Source organism: Diplotaxodon limnothrissa, linkage group LG7 (genome assembly GCF_057381915.1).
Source record: "Diplotaxodon limnothrissa isolate DT_005_m linkage group LG7, D_limnothrissa_male_GT1.1, whole genome shotgun sequence".
In the NCBI taxonomy this organism is placed as follows: Eukaryota; Metazoa; Chordata; class Actinopteri; order Cichliformes; family Cichlidae; genus Diplotaxodon; species Diplotaxodon limnothrissa.
Window position 1 is genome coordinate 39002357 of NC_140602.1, and position 19234 is coordinate 39021590.

At 37.4% G+C, this 19234-nt stretch overlaps 1 protein-coding gene across 1 annotated transcript; it reads left to right on the forward strand.

The window, feature by feature from the left end:
- Positions 1–2788: 2788 nt before the first annotated feature.
- On the forward strand, positions 2789–17305 carry LOC146628742 (phospholipid-transporting ATPase ID-like). The gene is made up of 28 exons (XM_085358043.1): positions 2789–2845; positions 4717–4801; positions 5028–5083; positions 5328–5441; positions 5585–5683; positions 5822–5883; positions 5990–6062; positions 6164–6234; positions 6344–6426; positions 8293–8451; positions 9219–9307; positions 9422–9615; positions 9691–9899; positions 9995–10038; positions 10127–10292; positions 10609–10797; positions 11404–11519; positions 11609–11773; positions 11992–12103; positions 12232–12337; positions 12665–12815; positions 13751–13934; positions 14029–14252; positions 15059–15142; positions 15865–16110; positions 16389–16527; positions 16764–16894; positions 17048–17305. The coding sequence occupies exons 2-28, from the start codon at positions 4747–4749 to the stop codon at positions 17303–17305; spliced, it is 3579 nt and encodes a 1192-aa protein (XP_085214169.1). The 5' UTR covers positions 2789–2845; positions 4717–4746.
- Positions 17306–19234: the final 1929 nt, after the last annotated feature.

Here is a 19234-nt window from a genome sequence, read left to right on the forward strand (position 1 = left end):
CCAAAATTGGACATTTTTGTACAACATCTGGATATTCATGTATTGACAGGGCTGTAATTTTTCACTGTTTCACTTTAGAAACATAAGTCTTTGCACAGGTGATCTGAGGCATATTTTTAAAAGGGTTATATCCTAAAAATTAAAATTAAAAATTAGGCGAGGATAAAATATACTTACTTTTTCTGTGTTCCAGTCTCAGTAACCTTGACGCAGTAATATCTGCTTCAATATTTACACCTCTGATGAAATCTCACAAGTGTTAGCTTTATTTTGATACCAAGATTGTAAGGACAGAGTTTGTAATTGCAGAGAAATAATCAATTAAATTTGGGCATTACATTTTCGAGCAGGAAGCTCAGAAACCCCCTTGGGGCTTAAGAGGTAAAAAAAAAAAAAAAAAAAATTATAGTATCCTGCTCTATGCATCAAAGTGCCCCTTGTTGATAGTGTGTGTGTATGGTGAGTGGCTGATCACCTTAGACAACATGGCTTCATACAGTAGTGTAACAATCATTCTGAGAAAAACATACAAAAACGTATACAAAACACACAACTGCAATGAGTTTGTGTGCTGCACACACATTTCTTTTTTCTCTTTTTTTTTTTACTTTTTATTTTGTACTTTTTCCAATTTTATAGTACATGCAAACAAAAACACGAAAAAACCCACACAAAAGAAACAAACCAAAAAAATAAAAAATAAAGAACACCCAATCTGTGGAAGAGGGGAAAAGGGAAAAAACAACAACAAAAAAAAACAACAACAACGAGGAGAGGTCCCTGCTCTATGGGGCTGAGTGAGTCTTTTAAGCTATCCATTTTGTCCACTGTTTTCGGTGTTTGTCAGATTTCAGTCTCAAAGTGTAGGTCATTTTCTCCATTATATATATGTCCTCGATTACATCAGTCCATTCTTCCAATTTTAAAGGGTCACTTTTCAGCTAGTTTTTTGTTATTACCTTTTTGCTTGACAACAACACAATTTTAAACAAGTAATGGTCCTCCTTTCTTACATTTTCCCATATTCCAAAATACATTACTCGTGCCTCACACAGCACAGCACACACATTTCGTTTGCCTTTATTGGTTGCTTTATGTCCTATATGGTGAACTGTAAAGAGCAAAAATGAGAAACTTTGGATTTTGCTTCCAGTTGAAAATCTGTTTTTCCCTTCCCCCCTTCATTTTAACATGTATAGTTGACACACTGTGGTTATTTGCATGAGGATTTTGTGCGTGTGTGTGTGTGCTGTTATTCTTTGTTAATAATAACATTCAGTCCTTCATGAATGTGTGACTTAACCTGATACTACAACATTCACAGTGTTCACAGTGTACAGCCAGTCATTGGTCTTATCTCTGTAACTGTTTTTTTTTTACCTTTTCATAACCCCATCTTTAAAAACAGGAACTAAAGGTGTAAAGAAACACTTCCAAAACAACAAGTCAGTTGTGTATTTTGTCAGTTACAAATCTGGAAAATGTGTCTAAAAAAGGATATATCCATCATTTGTAATCCAGGCTAGCAGATTTCGATTAGGCCTATAGTCATTTACAGCTGTTAATCCATTGGCCCATGCGTCAGGATGGCTTTACCCATTTTCTTCATCAAGTTAAGACTTTGCTCATACTCTGAGTGACAAGTTGCACTTTTTAATTCCAGTTGATCATCATTAGTCACCTGAGCTGCAATACATTTGTTTATGAAAAACAGAAGCATTGGTGGGGCTGCGATAGTGTATGTGTGAGCTTCCTCTTTGCTGAAACAGTTTGCCAGTAGAGCCCTTCAAAATTTACTTTCTCACCTGGGTGATTTTTTACTGCCTTTATCAATCAAGACCAAAGCATTTTATTTGCTGAAAATGTTCAAGAGGTTGTTACAGTTCCTGACTGTATCTTCAGTGGCTTCAAACAGGACAGAACATTTACCTGTTGTGAATCATCCCTCTGCTCCTGGGGTTTCCAATAAATCAGCTCTACCACCATCTGTCTCACGTGTGGTTTCATCCTCTTTTTTGGGAAGTGTTAGATTATAAAGCTCAGCCTTCTTTCTGATACTTCACATTCTGGTGTTGTAGATCAACACAGTTTGCTTTATGCACTGTATTCACAAGTTTAGACCACATTGGACCAGCTAATGGCCTCTATCAATAAACTGGCCCTTCAGTTTTACTGTCATTACTGCTAATTCTGTATTGTGCTCCAACAGTTACTAAATTCTAATGGGACACAGAGCAGATTGTATCTTTCCTCACAGACTTCCTTTTAATCTTGACAAATAAAATAACTTATCTATGATATGCCTTTCCATTATTTTGAGATCAGACCGGTAAATGTCAGCAAGCTCCATATTTGGTGACAATCAGTATAACGATACATGATTTTTTCATGCTTATGAATGAGTCAAAACGTGACCTGAATTTAATTCAACTGCTCAATTTGAGCATGCGCATCTGGCACGGGGTGTGTTACATGACCGCCCAGGTCGCAACCATAATGCTACCTCTGATTGGCTGAATTTCTTCCCAGTTATTGCTGTTTTACTGCACCTACATCCTACACTGAGTCGCCATCGAGGTCCAAAGATCACTGCACTGTTCAAACAAGCTCTGAGTTGCTAGGTGGAGGGGTATCCCAGCCCAGTTCTTCCTGGATGAACCTGAAATCTCTACTGTAGGCACCTCTCCCACCACTGGGTACCTGGATTGGTACCTAGCGTGGGTTAACTTTGTCAAAGGCGGAAATAAAAGGAAACTTTAAAATCTTAAAAACCTCTTTTTTTCCCCAGCCTGTGCTTGTGTGTGAGCAGGACTTTGAGGACAGAGGAAATCATAATTTTGTTAAGGTATGTGGCTGATTTTCACTTCAGACCGTGGAAGTGTGTTTGATATCCTGAATGTCATTAATAATAATCACAAACAAGCTCACAATTTGAACCCTTGAAGTCTGACCTAGATTTCCGGCCAGGTCAGATTCACAATAGTTTGGACCGATTTAATATTATTGTGAGTGAAGAAATATTAAATGAAACTTAACACAGTTTGTTGGCTTCTTTTTATGCTTGAAGATTCCATAAATGTATTAGGTAGCATTAGAGGTTAGTGTCTAACCTCTGACTCACTTCATTACTGTTAAATTGCTATTGATTTCACTGTCAACATTTCCTATTCTCACTTTTTCTATTCAGAACTTTACTTTGCAAAAAGAAAACATGATGAAAAATACAAACAGTACTTGTATGTTATAATGAACACTTAAGGGTGATGAACAAACCTGGTTGACTGGCACAAACGGTTAAAACAGGAGTGGTTTTATGTCTTTATAGCTTAGTAACACAAAGTCTGGAGAGTGGGTGTACAGTGCAGTGAAATGTATTTGCCTCCTTCTTAAATTTTTTTTTGCACATTTGTCACAGAATAATTTTTTTATGTTAGACTAGGATAACTGAGAATGCAAATGGAGTTTTTAAATGATGATTTTATTTATTAAGGTAAGCTAGCCTATGTTGCAAAAGTAATTGCCCCCTAATCATAACACCAGGTTGTGCCACCCTTGTCAGCAAGAACTGCAATCAAGTATTTGTAATATCTGAGAATGAGTCTTTCACGTGGCTGGGGAGGAATTTTGGCTCACTCTTCTTTACAGAATTGTTTTAATTCATACATATTGGAGGGTTTTTGAGCATTTTGAGTGTGCTTGAACTTCATGGCACAAACTTATGGCTATATTCTCCCTCATTAACATTTTTTTCTAGTAGAATGCAGAACTAATACTTCCATCTGTTACAGCAAGTTGTCCAGGTTCAACAGCCTAGATAACAGCAAAAGCAGCCACAGACCATCATGCTACCACCACAGCAATATGTGACTGTTGGCGTGATGTTCTTTTTATGAAATGCTTTGTTAGTTTTACGCCAGATGTAACAGGATATATTTTTCAAGTAAGTCCACTAAATGTTTTCCCAAAAGTCTTGAAGATTGTCAAGATGTTTTTGGCAGGTTTGGGACAAGTCTTTGTGTTGTTTTTGGTCGGCAATGTTTTTAACCTTGGAGCTCTACCATAGACGCCATTTTTGTCCAGTCTCTTGTTGTTGAATCATGAACATTGACCTTAACTGAAGCAGGTCAGGCCTGCAGTTCTTAAATGTATTTTTCTGGATTTGTCTGTGGCTTCATGCAATCTCTAAGGAATTTTGCTAGGATGCCCACTTCTGGGAAGGGTCATCATTTTAAAAATTGCATTTTGTATTTACTCTGTCTAATTTTCAAATCTTTTTACCCTATATCTATATAGTTCTATTTAGTAGTAATAAATAAAGTATAGATAGATAGATATAGTATGTAGATGATAGTAGTTGTTTACTACCATCATCAGCACTGTTTTGGTGAAAGAATAGTGTCTGTCATCAGTCAGTGGCTACTCAATATATCAACAAAAGAAAAAAAGAAAAATAAGGAATTGAACATATTGCATGTAAAACTTTAAGCTTTTATTAAGCTGTCAGAGCTTTTAAGGTTGGTTTTCTTTCATTTTTTTTTTTTTACAGTGAATCACAATTCTACTTAAACATGGCCTTCCATATATTAACTGATTCCCTCTTGCTTTTGCAAGTTTCTCCTTTCACTTGCTTTTTCGATATATGTAAGCCACAAAGGAACAACTGTTTGCCTAGCTACATAGGTCACTGTCATAAAAACACATGCATGCTTTCCCTAGGTTGTAAAACATGGAAATACTGAGATAAAGATGGGATCTGTAGTGTCACGCTTTAACCGGGTACGTGGAAAAGGGAAAAGCGAAGGTAAGCTCTGATGCATTCAGAATTTCTGCTATGCGCTGAATAACTGTTATGTTTATCAGGGTTTTCTTGTTTGAAAATATTCCTGGACTACTGGGTTTTGAAACTTTTGTAAATTTAAGTTTTAAGTATGAATTGGAGTAAACATTTTTTTCAGAGTAGACTTTTTTTTTCTTAGCGCTCCTTTAACTTATTGTAAACTCTCGCCCTCCATATTTTATTTTCACAGAGGAGAGACGTTTAAGAGCTAATGACAGATCTTTCAATTTATCTCATGGCTATGCTGTAAGTATAAAAACAAATCTTATTATGAATATTCATTAAATACCATGGATATAAGAGACTGTTTGAAAGTCGTACTGAGATCGAAAGCACAGATTGCTACTTCACTGCAACATTTACAGACATACTTAAATGCTGTCAATCACAAATGTATCTTTGAGGGGTTTTTTGGGTTTTTTTGGGTTATTTTGTTTTGAAAATTACATACATCTCAGAGACTGATATCTGGAAATTTCCTCTACTTTAGAACAATGCCATCAGGACCTCCAAATACAGCATCTTCACCTTCCTGCCGCTTAATTTATTTGAGCAGTTCAGAAGACTTGCTAATGCCTACTTCCTCTTCCTTCTTATCCTTCAGGTATCTCTACAGAACCATCTCTGCTTATTGTGCAAACATTATAAAATGTCCATAAGTAATGCAATTTAAGTTTATTTAGCTTGCAGATGATCAAGCTAAATGATCATTGTACTAAAATAGTGTATGTGTGTGTGTGCCCACAGTTAATCCCACAAATCTCCTCTTTGTCGTGGTTCACCACAGCTGTCCCTTTGGTTTTTGTGCTGTCAATATCGGCAGTCAAGGATGCCAATGATGACATAGTAAGCAGAAATTATAAAAATTGGAAACAGAATTGAAATCGTATTTAACTAAAAAAGAATCTCACTCAATATTAGGGAAAAGAAAAAATAAGGAACTAAAATCTGATTTGTAAGCAAACAATGTTTTCTCTTGAGCAGAACAGACACAAATGTGACAGACAAGTGAATAACCGAAAGGTGGACGTCCTCATGGATGGCCAGTAAGTCTTTGGAAACCCAAATGAAAAAAAGAACAACTTTTGTGTGAAGAATTATGCAGTGTTTGGATTCATTTCTGTTTTATGTCTTTGTTCCTTTTCCCAACAGACTAAAAAATGAAAAATGGATGAATGTTCAGGTTGGGGACATAGTCAAACTGGAGAATAATGAGTTTGTCACAGTAAGTTTTGGGAGGCTATAGCAAAGATTTGAAGAAAGTGAAAGCAATTAAATTCAAAAGCTTCAATCTACTGGACCGTACTTATTGCTTTCATTTCTTAGGCAGACCTTCTGTTGCTGTCTAGCAGTGAGCCCCTTAATTTAGTTTATGTGGAAACAGCTGAATTAGATGGGTGAGTGTGGAGTACTGTGCAAAAACCTGTGTATGTTAGCATAATGGCTAATTTCTAACAATGCCTTACATTTCCCTTACCTTTTTCATGTCCTCTTGGTCTCCCCCAGAGAAACCAATCTGAAGGTGAAACAGGCTCTGACTGCAACCGGAGAGTTGGAAGACAACATTGAGGCATTGGCTGCCTTTAATGGTGAGAAGATACAGAAACAGAAACAACAGAAAAAATACTCTTGAATGAAATTTTTACAGTACATTCCTGTAAATAATGTTTTTGAGGCTATGTCTATAAAATCCCAATTTCAAAAAAGTGATGACACTGTGCAAAAATATACAATGATATGCATTATCATGATGCAACAAAATTCTTCTGCCCTCAGCTGAATGTCTCTATCCAACTTATGCAGAAAGCTAAACATTAAATGGCTTCAGTGAACACTTAGGAGACTGTGTCACATTCTTCAGGGCTTTACTGATTTGCGCCATTTGTAAATTCTTTCATTCTTTTGTAAAACTGTAATAACAGAAATAGAGTGCGGTGTATTTAGTCTCCATACAAATACACAAATGGTACATTCAACATTGTTGTCGTGAGTAAACAGCCACTACACAATCTCAACATCAACAATACACTGGCATCACATGTCTAGAAATACAGCTAACACCATACGCTGGTATGTTTCATGCTAACAGGCTAAACAAAGCACCAACAGCTAGCTTACACTAGTAATGTAACAAACTTTTTAAACACAAAAGAAAGTCATCCCTTCACTGAACAAGGTACTAATAAGTGAGATCAATCAATCAAATTCACCACACTTACCCATTATGCCTTGTCAAGAGTAATAGATGCAGGAATTGTCAGAGACACAGAGAAATGGACCTTCCACTAGATAGCAGGCTTTGCCATGAGAAGATCAGGAAAAAAACACATTTACTGACACGTAGATGCAATTACTTACAGAACAATGACTATGATTTGTCATATAACAAACTTATAACACACCTCAGAAATACCCACGAGACAGAATAAAAACAGATCAAATTTTTAAATTGAGACTTTTTACAATTTCATGAATATTTACTAATATTAGTAGCACTGCATTAAAATCAGGCATGGTTCTGTCAATGAAATTACTGCACAAGCTCAGGAACATTTTCAGAAATTGCTTTTTCTGTGGCCAAATTCAAATGAATTTTCAAGTTATGTTTGAAAAATAAAGCCCCATCTTCTGTATTAAAGAGGAGAGTGCTTGTTCAGCAGCAAATACAATTACTGCATACTGTATCAAGTCGGATAGAGGTACATTAGTGAATGGGAAATTGGCAGCTGCACATCAGGAAAGGCACCACTGAGGATAAAAGGTATAACCAGGTTTTAAAACAACATCCCATCCAGATTGTGTCTTTTTCAAATGATATGCTTTGCATATTTTAGCAGGATGCTAAACCTCATACTGCATGGCTTCAAAGTGGAATAGTTTGAGTGTAGTTTATCTTGCTTACCAGCTCACCTTTTTTTAAATAAATGCTGACTTCTCTACTCTCCTTATTCATTCTTTTATTTCTTTCTTGATACTCTAAATATACTTTTATGAGGAAAGCTATCACTCACAATGTCCTTTAACAGTAACCTACTGTACATAGACTAATAATTACCTGTGCTGTAAAGAAGAAGGGGTGGATCTTTTTGACCAGGCAAATGAATTACAACAGAAATAAAAGGAAGAAATTCAAACTAAAGCAGACATTTTATTCCAGGCTTGCAAGGGCCTTTCCAACCATTGGTGCCCTAGCTAGTATGTCAGACTTTTTCCTGCCCTATGAGGCCCATGCAAGTTGCTCCCATCACATTCAAAATGACCCAAAAATTATGTTAGAGAACTTAAAAGATTGACACATTGAATTTGAATTGTATTCTGTGAATGTATTTATTTTGAGTATTTTTTTAATTTCTGCAAACAGCTAGACTTAAGGACGTGGAGCTATATGTGAGCTTATTCCCTTGAAACCTGGGAACTTTAATCCAAAATCTGTTGCTGACACCTCTGTTTCTCAGGTGAAGTGCGATGTGAACCTCCCAACAACCGTCTGGATAAGTTCAAAGGGACCCTGACAATGAACGATGACATCTATGCTTTGGACAATGACAAAATGCTGCTCAGAGGCTGCACTCTCAGGAACACTGAGTGGTGCTTCGGTTTGGTAATTTTTGGAGGTATGCTAGCTCGCTAGTAGTACTGCAGTTGTGTACAGTTTGCAATGGACAAGATTCTTTTTGGATTTAACCTTTATGATTTACTCTGATAATAATGTAAATACACACAGTAAAGTAGAGGATGGATGGGCCTCTTGAGTAAAGTGTGCGAGGGCATCCAAAGGGTGCATGTGTTACACATTAGACTTGTTAAAGTGTCCAGCTTTTGAAAGTGAAATAGCCTAACTATTTATATTCACCTGCATTGTAAAACCAGTTGTAGTGGACCTATATAAAATGCTATTTTCTGTTGTTGTTGTTTTTAGCACAATTTATTAGCTAAATTAGGAATTTAATTTGGAAAGAATTTAACCTCTGAATCTTCCTTCTAACCAATCAGACTATAGAAGAATTATCTTTAATGTGTCGCACTAACTGCCATCTCAGTTACTGTTTTGTCCAGAAATAATTTGTGAGTACATCTATCAATTGGCACATCTCTTTTTGAGGTACAGGTTATTACGGGACTCACAAAAAGTCTTTCTGAGAATCAGCTTCAACCAAATTCACACATTTGTTAGAGGTTTCACAGTTTCTATTATAGAGGTGAGGGTCTCTTCCTTGTACTAAAGTCTACTACAGTGTGTTGTGTAAAAGCAAAAAAATCCCTGTATTTCTTTTACTACTTTCTCCTACTACTAAACAGTCTGTAAAACTTCTAAAAACTGTAACTGTCACACCAGTATTGTCACCAGTGTGTCTCAACATGACAACATGAACCTCTACAGGTCCTGACACTAAGCTGATGCAGAACAGCGGAAAGTCAGTATTCAAACGGACCAGCATTGATCACCTGATGAATATCCTTGTATTGTGTGTGAGTTTATAGACACGTACCTTTAACTGTTTTAAAGATGACTCATAATATATATTACGTTCATAAAAACATTAATTACTCACATGCAGATTTGTGATCTCTTTACTCTATCAGATCTTCGGTTTCCTGGGATTTATGTGTGCCATTATGGCCATTTTAAATGCATTCTGGGAAGCAAGCGAGGGCTCTTTGTTCACTGTGTTTCTTCCTCGCGAAGCGGGCATTGATGCTCATCTCTCATCATTCCTCACCTTCTGGTCTTATGTCATCGTTCTTAACACAGTGGTACCAATTTCTCTCTACGTCAGGTAAGTTTCAGCACAGAAAACCTTGACAATTGTTTCATGTTTTGACCAACTGACCAATTTTTGCTACAATATTAGCATGGAAGTCATTCGTCTGGGAAACAGCTTCTTCATAAACTGGGACAGGAAGATGTACTATCCTAAGAATGATACTCCAGCTCAGGCAAGAACCACCACACTCAGTGAGGAGCTAGGCCAGATTAAATACATCTTCAGTGACAAGACTGGCACTCTGACACAGAACATCATGACTTTCAACAAGTGCTCCATTAATGGAAAAGCTTACGGTGAGCAGCTTTGCTTGAGTAAAAATTAGTGAGGCAAACGGAAACAAGCATTGGTTGAAAAAGTGATTTTTAAGGTATATTTATCTTCTATTAAGGGGACCTCTATGATTTCTCTGGACAAAGAGTGGAAATTACAGAGGTGAGAGGAAAACAGATGATTACTCTGTTTTTGAACTTTGTTTAAAGAAAGTATTGATCCAACTTTGTTGTTTTGGCTTTTCTTGCAGAGGACAGAGAGAGTGGACTTCTCCTGGAACAATCTGGCTGATCCAAAGTTCAGCTTTCATGACCACAGTCTGGTGGAGATGGTGAGAAGTGGAAACCCTGAGACTCAGGAGTTCTTCCGCTTGTTATCCCTGTGTCACACTGTTATGCCTGAGGAAAAGAAAGAGGGTGAGGGGTCCCCTAAAAGACATCTTTTATTTAATAAAACTCTTTAAAAGCCGTTGATAGCAGAACTGCTTTGCAGCAAATGTCCTGATAATTGAATGTTTTTTTTAATAGAACCTAGTCTTAAATAATACAGAGTGACTGTTTTTCTTTTTTTTTTTAATTGCCACTATCACTATTTAAGGACAATTTCTCCATTATATGTGTAGGGCATATAAAAAAACAAAAACAAAACCCAACAAATTGACTTTTATAGTCCTCAAATGCACAATTTTCACATTTTCACTTACCACTATCGTTTATAATGTTTATGTTGTAGGAGAGCTCAATTATCAGGCTCAGTCACCTGATGAAGGCGCTCTGGTGACTGCTGCAAGAAACTTTGGATTTGTGTTCCGATCACGCACACCAGAAACCATCACAGTAGTAGAGATGGGCAAACAAGTCATCTACGAACTTCTGGCTGTTCTGGACTTCAATAATGTGAGGAAGAGGATGTCAGTGATAGGTGAGATAAAGGGGCAGCAAGATGTTTAATTTCTAAAGTTTCTTTTTATCACAGAGAAGATATTTATTAATTTTCTTTAATATTTTATTAATTTTCCGATTAACCTCCTAGGACCTGCCGTCCACATATGTGGACATCACATTTTGGGTTACTTAAACCAAAATACTCAATTCTGCTCTACAAGGGCCTGATATCCACTTACGAGGACATTATACTGCTACTATATAAGCGCTATATAAATCCAATCCATTATTATTATTATTACTGTTCCATCGAAATTTTAAATGAATATCCTCATATGTGGCTCTCATTTTTCTTAGAAACTAAAATTAGGTAAAAAAAAAAAATCTGCTAATTCGTTGTTTTTACATTTATCAGGCCCCAATCAGCCCAAATATCAAAGAGAAATTAAAAATGCATGCCGTGGAAGAGTCCGGGTCTTAGGAGGTTAAAGATCTATTTACATAATATTATAATTAAAAATATAATTTAAAAATATTGTCTCTCCATTCAACTTTTTATTTTATAACCTAGGACCAGCTGCTCAGTACCTACCTGTGATACATTTCTGAATAACATAATTGTAACTTTCCGTGTCATTTACAGTGCGTGGCCCAGAGGGGAAGTTGACTCTATACTGCAAAGGTGCAGACACCATCATCTTGGAAAGATTAGACCCCTCCTGTAACAAACTGATGAAGCTGACCACAAATCACCTCAATGTGAGCGATCCAAAACTTATACCAGCAGCTTGAAGCTAAAGTCAGAAGTATTTTTTTTTAAATTAATTTCATTTATCAAACAAAAATAGGAGTATGCAGGTGATGGCCTCCGTACACTGGCTTTGGCCTACAAGGATTTAGATGAGAGCTACATGAAAGATTGGACACAGCGCCACCATGAGGCCAGCATCGCCATGGAGGAACGTGAAGTTAAACTTGATGAACTTTATGAAGAGATAGAGAAAGATATGATGGTTAGTCCAAAAACCTTTGCCATGTTGCTAGATAGACCGACCACAGTTTGCTGGTTGATTGCCTGTGAGTACTTTGGCAGAAATGATACTTGATTTTCCACTAGAGTTACAGTTAAATGTGCATCTTTAACTATCATTTGCAACAAAAGCAAAGGATGGCTTCATTGCTTTACTTTCTGCAGCATCAGTTTAAATGATAACTACATTTGTGGCTTTAGTTGTTGGGAGCGACAGCTGTGGAGGACAAGTTGCAAGACGGTGTGCCACAGACCATTGAGCAACTGGCTAAAGCTGACATCAAAATCTGGGTGTTAACTGGAGATAAGCAAGGTCAGTGTCAACATACTGTGTAATCTATTTAAACCACTCATTTCAAAATGGATAAATAATACTGCCATATGATATACAGTTAGAAACATGTATTACACCAAAGTGACTGAGATTTTTTTTTGAAACAGAGACAGCAGAGAACATTGGCTATTCCTGTAACATGCTAAGAGAGGAGATGAAGGATGTCTTCTTTGTTTCAGCAAACACTGCTGAAGGAGTCAAAGAGGAGCTACTGTGAGTCTATTAGAAATTTAAACATACTTAAAATAACTAAGAAAGTTATGACCATTATTTAATTATGAACAAACTGACACATATTTTAAGCTTTTTGTTACCGTGCTTTCAAATAAACAGCCCATAAAATAATAGAAACTGTCATCTTATTTTTTAACTAACTATCATAAGCTAATTCTAACATAAAAAAAATAAGTTACATAAAAATCTGACTTAGGATAAAAATAATAGTAATGAAGAAAAAGAAGAAGATGGGTTAAGAGTTGTAAGACTTTAAGGTTTTTTAAAATATATTTAAAATAGTTTATTCTGTCCAAATATTTTCAGGAATGCTCGAAGGAAAATGTGTCCAGAAGCAGCAGAGGAGCCATCTGTGACTACATCCCGCGGAGGCCTGTTTTGGGTTGAGAAAATGGAGACTGTGCAGGATGAGAAGGTGGATGGAGAATATGGCCTAATTATAAATGGGCACAGTTTGGTAAGAAGCTGCTGAAGCCACAAGAATTGTTTCTTGTGTTGTTCCTTCTCACTTGTGCTTCCATGTATTAATCACCCAATGTTATGTTTGAAATAGATTTTATATGTGTATAGAAGGTGCTTAACTTGAGGTATGACTTATTCTGGTTGTGATATAAGCTGCCACCTGTCTGCACATGGACCGCTCAAGTATGTGATTCTGTTGAGAAATTGCTCTCCATGCCTGGATGAGTGCAGCCTGCAGCTGAGCAGCGATCATCGGTTGTGGCTGCCTCTGATAAACACATCCAATAGCATGTTAGAGGCAAGTTTAATAGGAGACATATCAGGACAAAATGCTGGCCAAAAAATTGTCTGGTTATGCTCCTGATCCTGAACAGGTTGTGATACACTGGCTGAGTTGTGGCGGGGGTAGTCCTGTAAAGTCAGCCACAAACAGGATGCTGCTGCTAGAATGACACAAGCTCAGAATTACTTCATCCTGGTACTTCTACTTGGTACTTCAGCTTGCCAGTAGTATAACCTTAGTCAGATTTAGCCAGTCGCAGCACGACAAACGTGTTACATTCACTGTTTTGTGTGTGTGTGTGTGTGTGTGTGCTCTGAGACCAGTAGTTTAAGAATGCAGTAAACTGCACCAATTCTGAAGTGTGCAAGTAATTAAAACGAGTCATCCAGATCTGAAACCTACCTACTCACAGAATTTTTTTTAAGTGATTAAAATGAGAAATTTCCAGAATGTTAATTTAAATGTAACTGGCATTAAACATATACACTTTGGAATTTAATATTTTTATACTACAATGATTATTCAAATTTACCTGCCTTAAGAGACTTTCTTTTTGGTGTCCATTTTGAGGTGATAAGGTTGTGCCAGGGAGGCTTGGCAGATGACCTCATTGCACTACTGTAATCCCTTCTTCTCTTCATCATCAGGCTTTTGCACTGGAGAAGAACTTGAGGTTGGAGCTGCTGAGGACAGCATGCATGTGTCAGACAGTGATTTGCTGCAGGGTCACTCCTTTGCAAAAGGCCCAAGTGGTTCAGCTGGTCAAGAAATACAAGCAGGCTGTCACTCTTGCTATTGGGGATGGAGCCAATGATGTCAGCATGATAAAGGGTAACTGTATTTTTGCTACAACTAACCAGCTGGGAAATATGTAGCTACTGTTATTGATCCTGGCCGTTTTATTTCTTCCTTTTCTGTGTGTCAGCTGCTCATATTGGTGTAGGTATCAGTGGACAGGAAGGCATGCAGGCAGTGCTGTCCAGCGACTTTTCCTTTGCACAGTTCCGTTACCTTCAGCGCCTCCTGCTGGTGCATGGTCGCTGGTCCTACATCCGCATGTGCAAGTTCCTTGGATATTTCTTTTACAAGAACTTCACTTTTACCCTTATGCATTTCTGGTACGCCTTCTTTTGTGGTTTCTCAGCACAGGTGAGACATATGCATTGTAAATGTATAGTGAAATGTAAATGTTTATATGCAGTTTGAGAAAACAGAAGGAAATATAGTAAGGAAGAAAAATGAGCAAAATAACAAAAAGGCCAGACAGCCAGACTGCAGAAAAACATGGATATACCGGTCAGTTGCTGATTGGCTGCTGAAGCCCTGTTTTGGACAGGTTAGAGTGCTCAGTTATCGGTTTATGCTAGCATCTTGTTTAGCAAGCTGCATTCATGGACTGTATAGCTGCATTGCACAGACACAGCAAATCATTTATCCGACTATAATTTAAATGGGTGATTATTATCACAACTCAGGCTATCCTGAATGGTTGCCATGAAGGAGGATGCAGGCTGTAAACACCATGCTGTAATGCATTTTAATAAGGTACACTATGGGAATTTACTTTTTTGACCCAGCTTCAAGGATCTACAGTTTTTGGCCCTTTGTTGCATTGGCTTTCTTTTCAGCCTTAGAAGTTTTCCATTTGCATATAATATAAACTTACCCAAAACAACACAAAAACAAAGAAATAGAGAGAATTTTAAATAAATAAACGTAGAGCTGAAACTAAACTTTTCACAAGCAAAAAGCAAAACTCTGTAGTCAGTCATGGTGTGTTAATTATTTATCTAAACACTGTTGTAGTTTTTGTGCTGGGAGATCTTTTTTTAATGATTTATCTCTATCTCAGACTGAAAACCAGTTCCTCACCAACAATTCCAGGACAAATGTATATAAGTAAATTCATATAATTTCTTTAATGCTACATTCATGCATATTCTGGTTATCTACAGACTGTGTATGACGAGTGGTTCATCACCTTCTACAACACAATTTACACAGCTCTTCCTGTCCTTGGCTTGAGCCTCTTTGAACAGGTATGTGTAGCCAGCATAGACTGGTAAGTCTAAATATCCCACCTTAAATTTCTTTCACATACAAGGACGAGGGGAGCAAGTGAATCAGCGCTCAGGGCCCAGAGACTAAGCAGGTCCTAAATACACCATTTATTCATAAATATACACTATTTCAAAAAAATTATTCAACATTTCTCACACACTGAGGTGCACCTCTGCCCTGCTGTCGATTACACACGTCGCCTCCCAATATCGTTCTTCTTGCTGTTGGGACTGGGTCGCTGTGTTACGCTGGCTGGTCCGTCGCTAATGTCCCGTCGCACCCCACGATCAGGCAGGCGCTGGCTTGCATGTGTTTCTTCCTTCCTCCTCTCTGAGCTCACCCTCTCCTCTAACAAGTTTGTTTGGTGGCTAATATCCCGCCTCAGGGCACGCCCACACTTCAACAAGTGCCTACTATTGTCCGCCTAGTCCACACTGGATTAAAAGGATATCGTGCAACAACACTAAAACATGCAATATAAATATCAGAATAAAACCATTCAAATAAACTCAGTACTCTATGCACCAATACACACTATGATCAAAACAACATAAACCATTAAACAAACACAAATTTCCACTGTGTGACATATGCAGCAGAAAATTATTCACAATGTTTAGTTTTTTTTTTTAATGTCATATCCCAGTGCCTGCATAAACCAGGCTTTCTCATCTCTTCCTTTAAACCCTGTTTTCTGCAGGATGTAAATGATCGCTGGAGTTTACAGCACCCTCAGCTCTACACTCCAGGCCAGAAGAACCAATACTTCAATAAGAAAGCTTTTGTGAGGTGTGTGATGCACAGCTGCTACAGTTCCTTGATCCTCTTCTTTATTCCCTGGGCTTCCATGCATGACACAGTCAGAGATGACGGAAAAGACATTGCCGACTATCAGTCGTTTGCTTTACTGGCACAGACCTGCCTGCTTATAGTGGTGTTTGCACAGGTAAGAAATACAACTCTTGTTGTCAGAAGCATTATAGCACGCTTGGCAATGACATATTAGCCTTGGAATAAAAGAAAATGACAGCGACGTCGCAACACTGTTCGTCCTCTGTTTCTGTAATATTTTGCACTACAAATCAGTGAACAGCTTTTTAGATGTGTAAACATATATTTGTGGGATTGCCTTTTTAATTTATATATGTATGTATCCCATACCACAGTATAAAATTATACTCATCTCAGTCACTGAACACATTTAAAAACAATCATTTTTTTCAGCTGTTTCTTGACACCTATTACTGGACAGCAATAAACCAATTATTTGTGTGGGCAAGTATTGCGGTCTACTTTGCCATCACTTTCACCATGTACAGCAGAGGCATGTTTTTGATCTTCACGTCTGCTTTCCCCTTCACTGGTAAGTAGATCTGCCATGGAGGCTGCTTGCTGTGGTCCACTTGATTTTTGAGAAATTAAACCATATCAAGTTATTTGGCTGATTGATACAGTGTAAATAGGTCAGCGTTTCCACGTATTCCATTTTTTTGTGGATTTAGTGTTTATCGCTTACATATGCACATTATAATGCTGTAACTTACAACAATTCTTTTACTTTGTTTTTAATTGCTGGTCCAATATTTGTTTGGATTCCAGGCACAGCAAGAAACTCTTTGAACCAGCCTAACGTATGGCTCACCATATTCCTGAGTTCGCTCCTCTGTGTCCTGCCTGTGGTAGCATTTCGTTTCATTCTCATACAGCTTCGTCCTACCATCAATGACGAGGTGAGAAAAATATTAGATAGACATTAAAGCCATCTTGTCTTTTAGGCATCTTATGTGTAGGAGTTGGTGGACCGTAAATAACGATGTGAACTGATGTAATGTTGTGCAAAAAACTAAATAAATATTAAAGTCATCTAACTTGTTTCTTTCTAGGTGAGAGCTAAGGCGCGAAAAGAGGCATTGCCAGCACCTGCTCCTCGTCGCACACTGAAAAAGCGCATCACCAGGCGGTCAGGCTATGCTTTCTCACACTCTCAGGGCTACGGTGCTCTGGTAATGTCTCAAAAATTCCTGCTGAAAGGACACATGAGAAGACTAGCTCTGTTTGACCACAGAGATTCTCCCATGGTTCAAAATCAGCCACAGCACTATCGCACTATTACTGAGGAGTCAGAGTCACAGAGCCCATAGCCTGGAAGTTTGCAGGGACTGAAGCACTTCATATATATATATATATCATAATTCTGAAGCTGAATCAACAGTCATGAGAGGATACACAGGGTAAATTCTGCTTTCCAGGTCAAACTTTTACACTTAAAACCGAGTCAGTATAAAAAAATCATGGTGTTTTACAGTACTGTGCAAAAATCTTGCATCAATCCTCAAAATGGGAACTAGGTGTGTTGTGGCCATTTTTGTTGAATGTTTATAAAATGCAATTTGTATTCATTTTTGTTTTTTCTTTAAAGGTGTAAGAATATTCTGACCTGGTTTTGTTATGTAAATTTGTAATTAATTTTATTGGAGAAGCTTTTGGAAAGTGATTGGTTTATTAGCTTATGGACCCTCCCATTAATCAAGAGATTAAGAGCACCCTGGATGGGTGTGGTAAAGAGGTTTTTCATTTTTTGTTTGCCAAATGTCAGATGGGAAGACGGGAGGGTTAGAAAATGATTTTTTGACCACTTTTGAAGTTGTTAAAGCAAATTAAGTTAACTTTCGTTTAATTTTAAGTTTTAAGAAGTTATTTGGCTGATTTTTGTTTATAATTTTCCACGAAATAAACGGCATATGATTTTTAAGCAATGGAGTCAGAAGTGCGTTCTAAAACAAACCTCCCGTTGCCACCCACGGCCTTTTCTTGGACTTTTTTGGTGTTTGGAACGTAAAAGGCCGCGACAAGGTGCAACAGTTTTTTTTTAAACTTAAACACAAATACATGGAAATACACTCTATACAGCAAAGGGTTTGTACACTTCTAACAAGCTTGAAAGTCAATATCTGTATGACCACCTTTATTCTTCAGCATTGCCTTAGCTCTCTTAACCAAGCCTTCTTGTAGTTAAGTCATCTTCAGGAATAGTTCTCCAATCTGGACATTCAAAGCTCTTCTTCTCCATCAAGATGATCTCACACTGTCTAGGTCTGTGCTCCAATCTATGATTGGTTTTGTTGTTGTTGTTGTTTTTGATACTCTGACAGTGTGTTTCACATCATTTTCATACTGGAAATGGTGGCTCAAAATGTGACGGTACTTTTCTATGTTCATAATTACATAAATTGTCAAAGGTTCCCACTGGCACTGGTTAAAATCTATCCTCAAACCATCACAGAGCATCTACTGTGTTTTACAGATGGCTGTAGACCTCTTTACTGATTCCACTGTGCATATTGATGACATTTAGTGATACTGATACTGATTTCATTTGGATTCATTAATCCATAAAACCTGTTGTCACTTACTAAATTGAGTAGTTTGGCATAGATTAGCCTTTTCCCACCTGTTTTCCTTTCTTAACAAAGGCTGCTTGAGAGCCAATCTTACACTGAGATCATTTCTGATTAACCTTTAGTGAACAGTGGATGGATCACCTGAAGAGCCTGAGGTCAGGTCTTTGGTGGGTTTTCTCCCTTATTTCTTAAGTTCAGGATTTTCAGGTACTGTTCATGTGTCGTAGATAGTTGGTTGACCTGTCACTTCTTCTTTAGTCCACCATTTGTCCAGGTTCATTCAGTTAGGTTTATTTTTAAAAAAAATCATTGGTCAGTGTTAACTGGCAAACAAAATGAACAAAAATATTCGTCTGAAAATTGTCAGGCACAAGGACAGGACTGAATGGGTGAAAAAGCAAAGAAAAACTTTGAAAGAGCATCAGAAAGCCTGGGGAATTATTGCTCAAAACATTTCAAATTTATTTTTTTTAAAATTAAGAATCATATGGTATGATTGATTTAAAGGTCTTAATTGAGCCAATGTTGGTTTGGTAAAAAGGCTTTATGTTTGATCTGTTAAAAATATGTTAATGTTAACCTGAAATTAGTTAAAAGAGACAGAAAAATGTGACATTCTTCTTGGTTTCTGTCCTACGTTGTTTTCTTTGTTTATTTTAAAATGTTGAA

Bases quoted from the DNA above. Each gene is read 5' to 3' on its own strand.
- LOC146628742 (XM_085358043.1), top strand. From the start codon at position 4,747: ATGGGATCTGTAGTGTCACGCTTTAACCGGGTACGTGGAAAAGGGAAA. The intron at 11,520-11,608 runs GTGAGCGATCCA...AAACAAAAATAG, and splicing joins TGACCACAAATCACCTCAAT to GAGTATGCAGGTGATGGCCT. The intron at 12,338-12,664 runs GTGAGTCTATTA...AAATATTTTCAG, and splicing joins GGAGTCAAAGAGGAGCTACT to GAATGCTCGAAGGAAAATGT.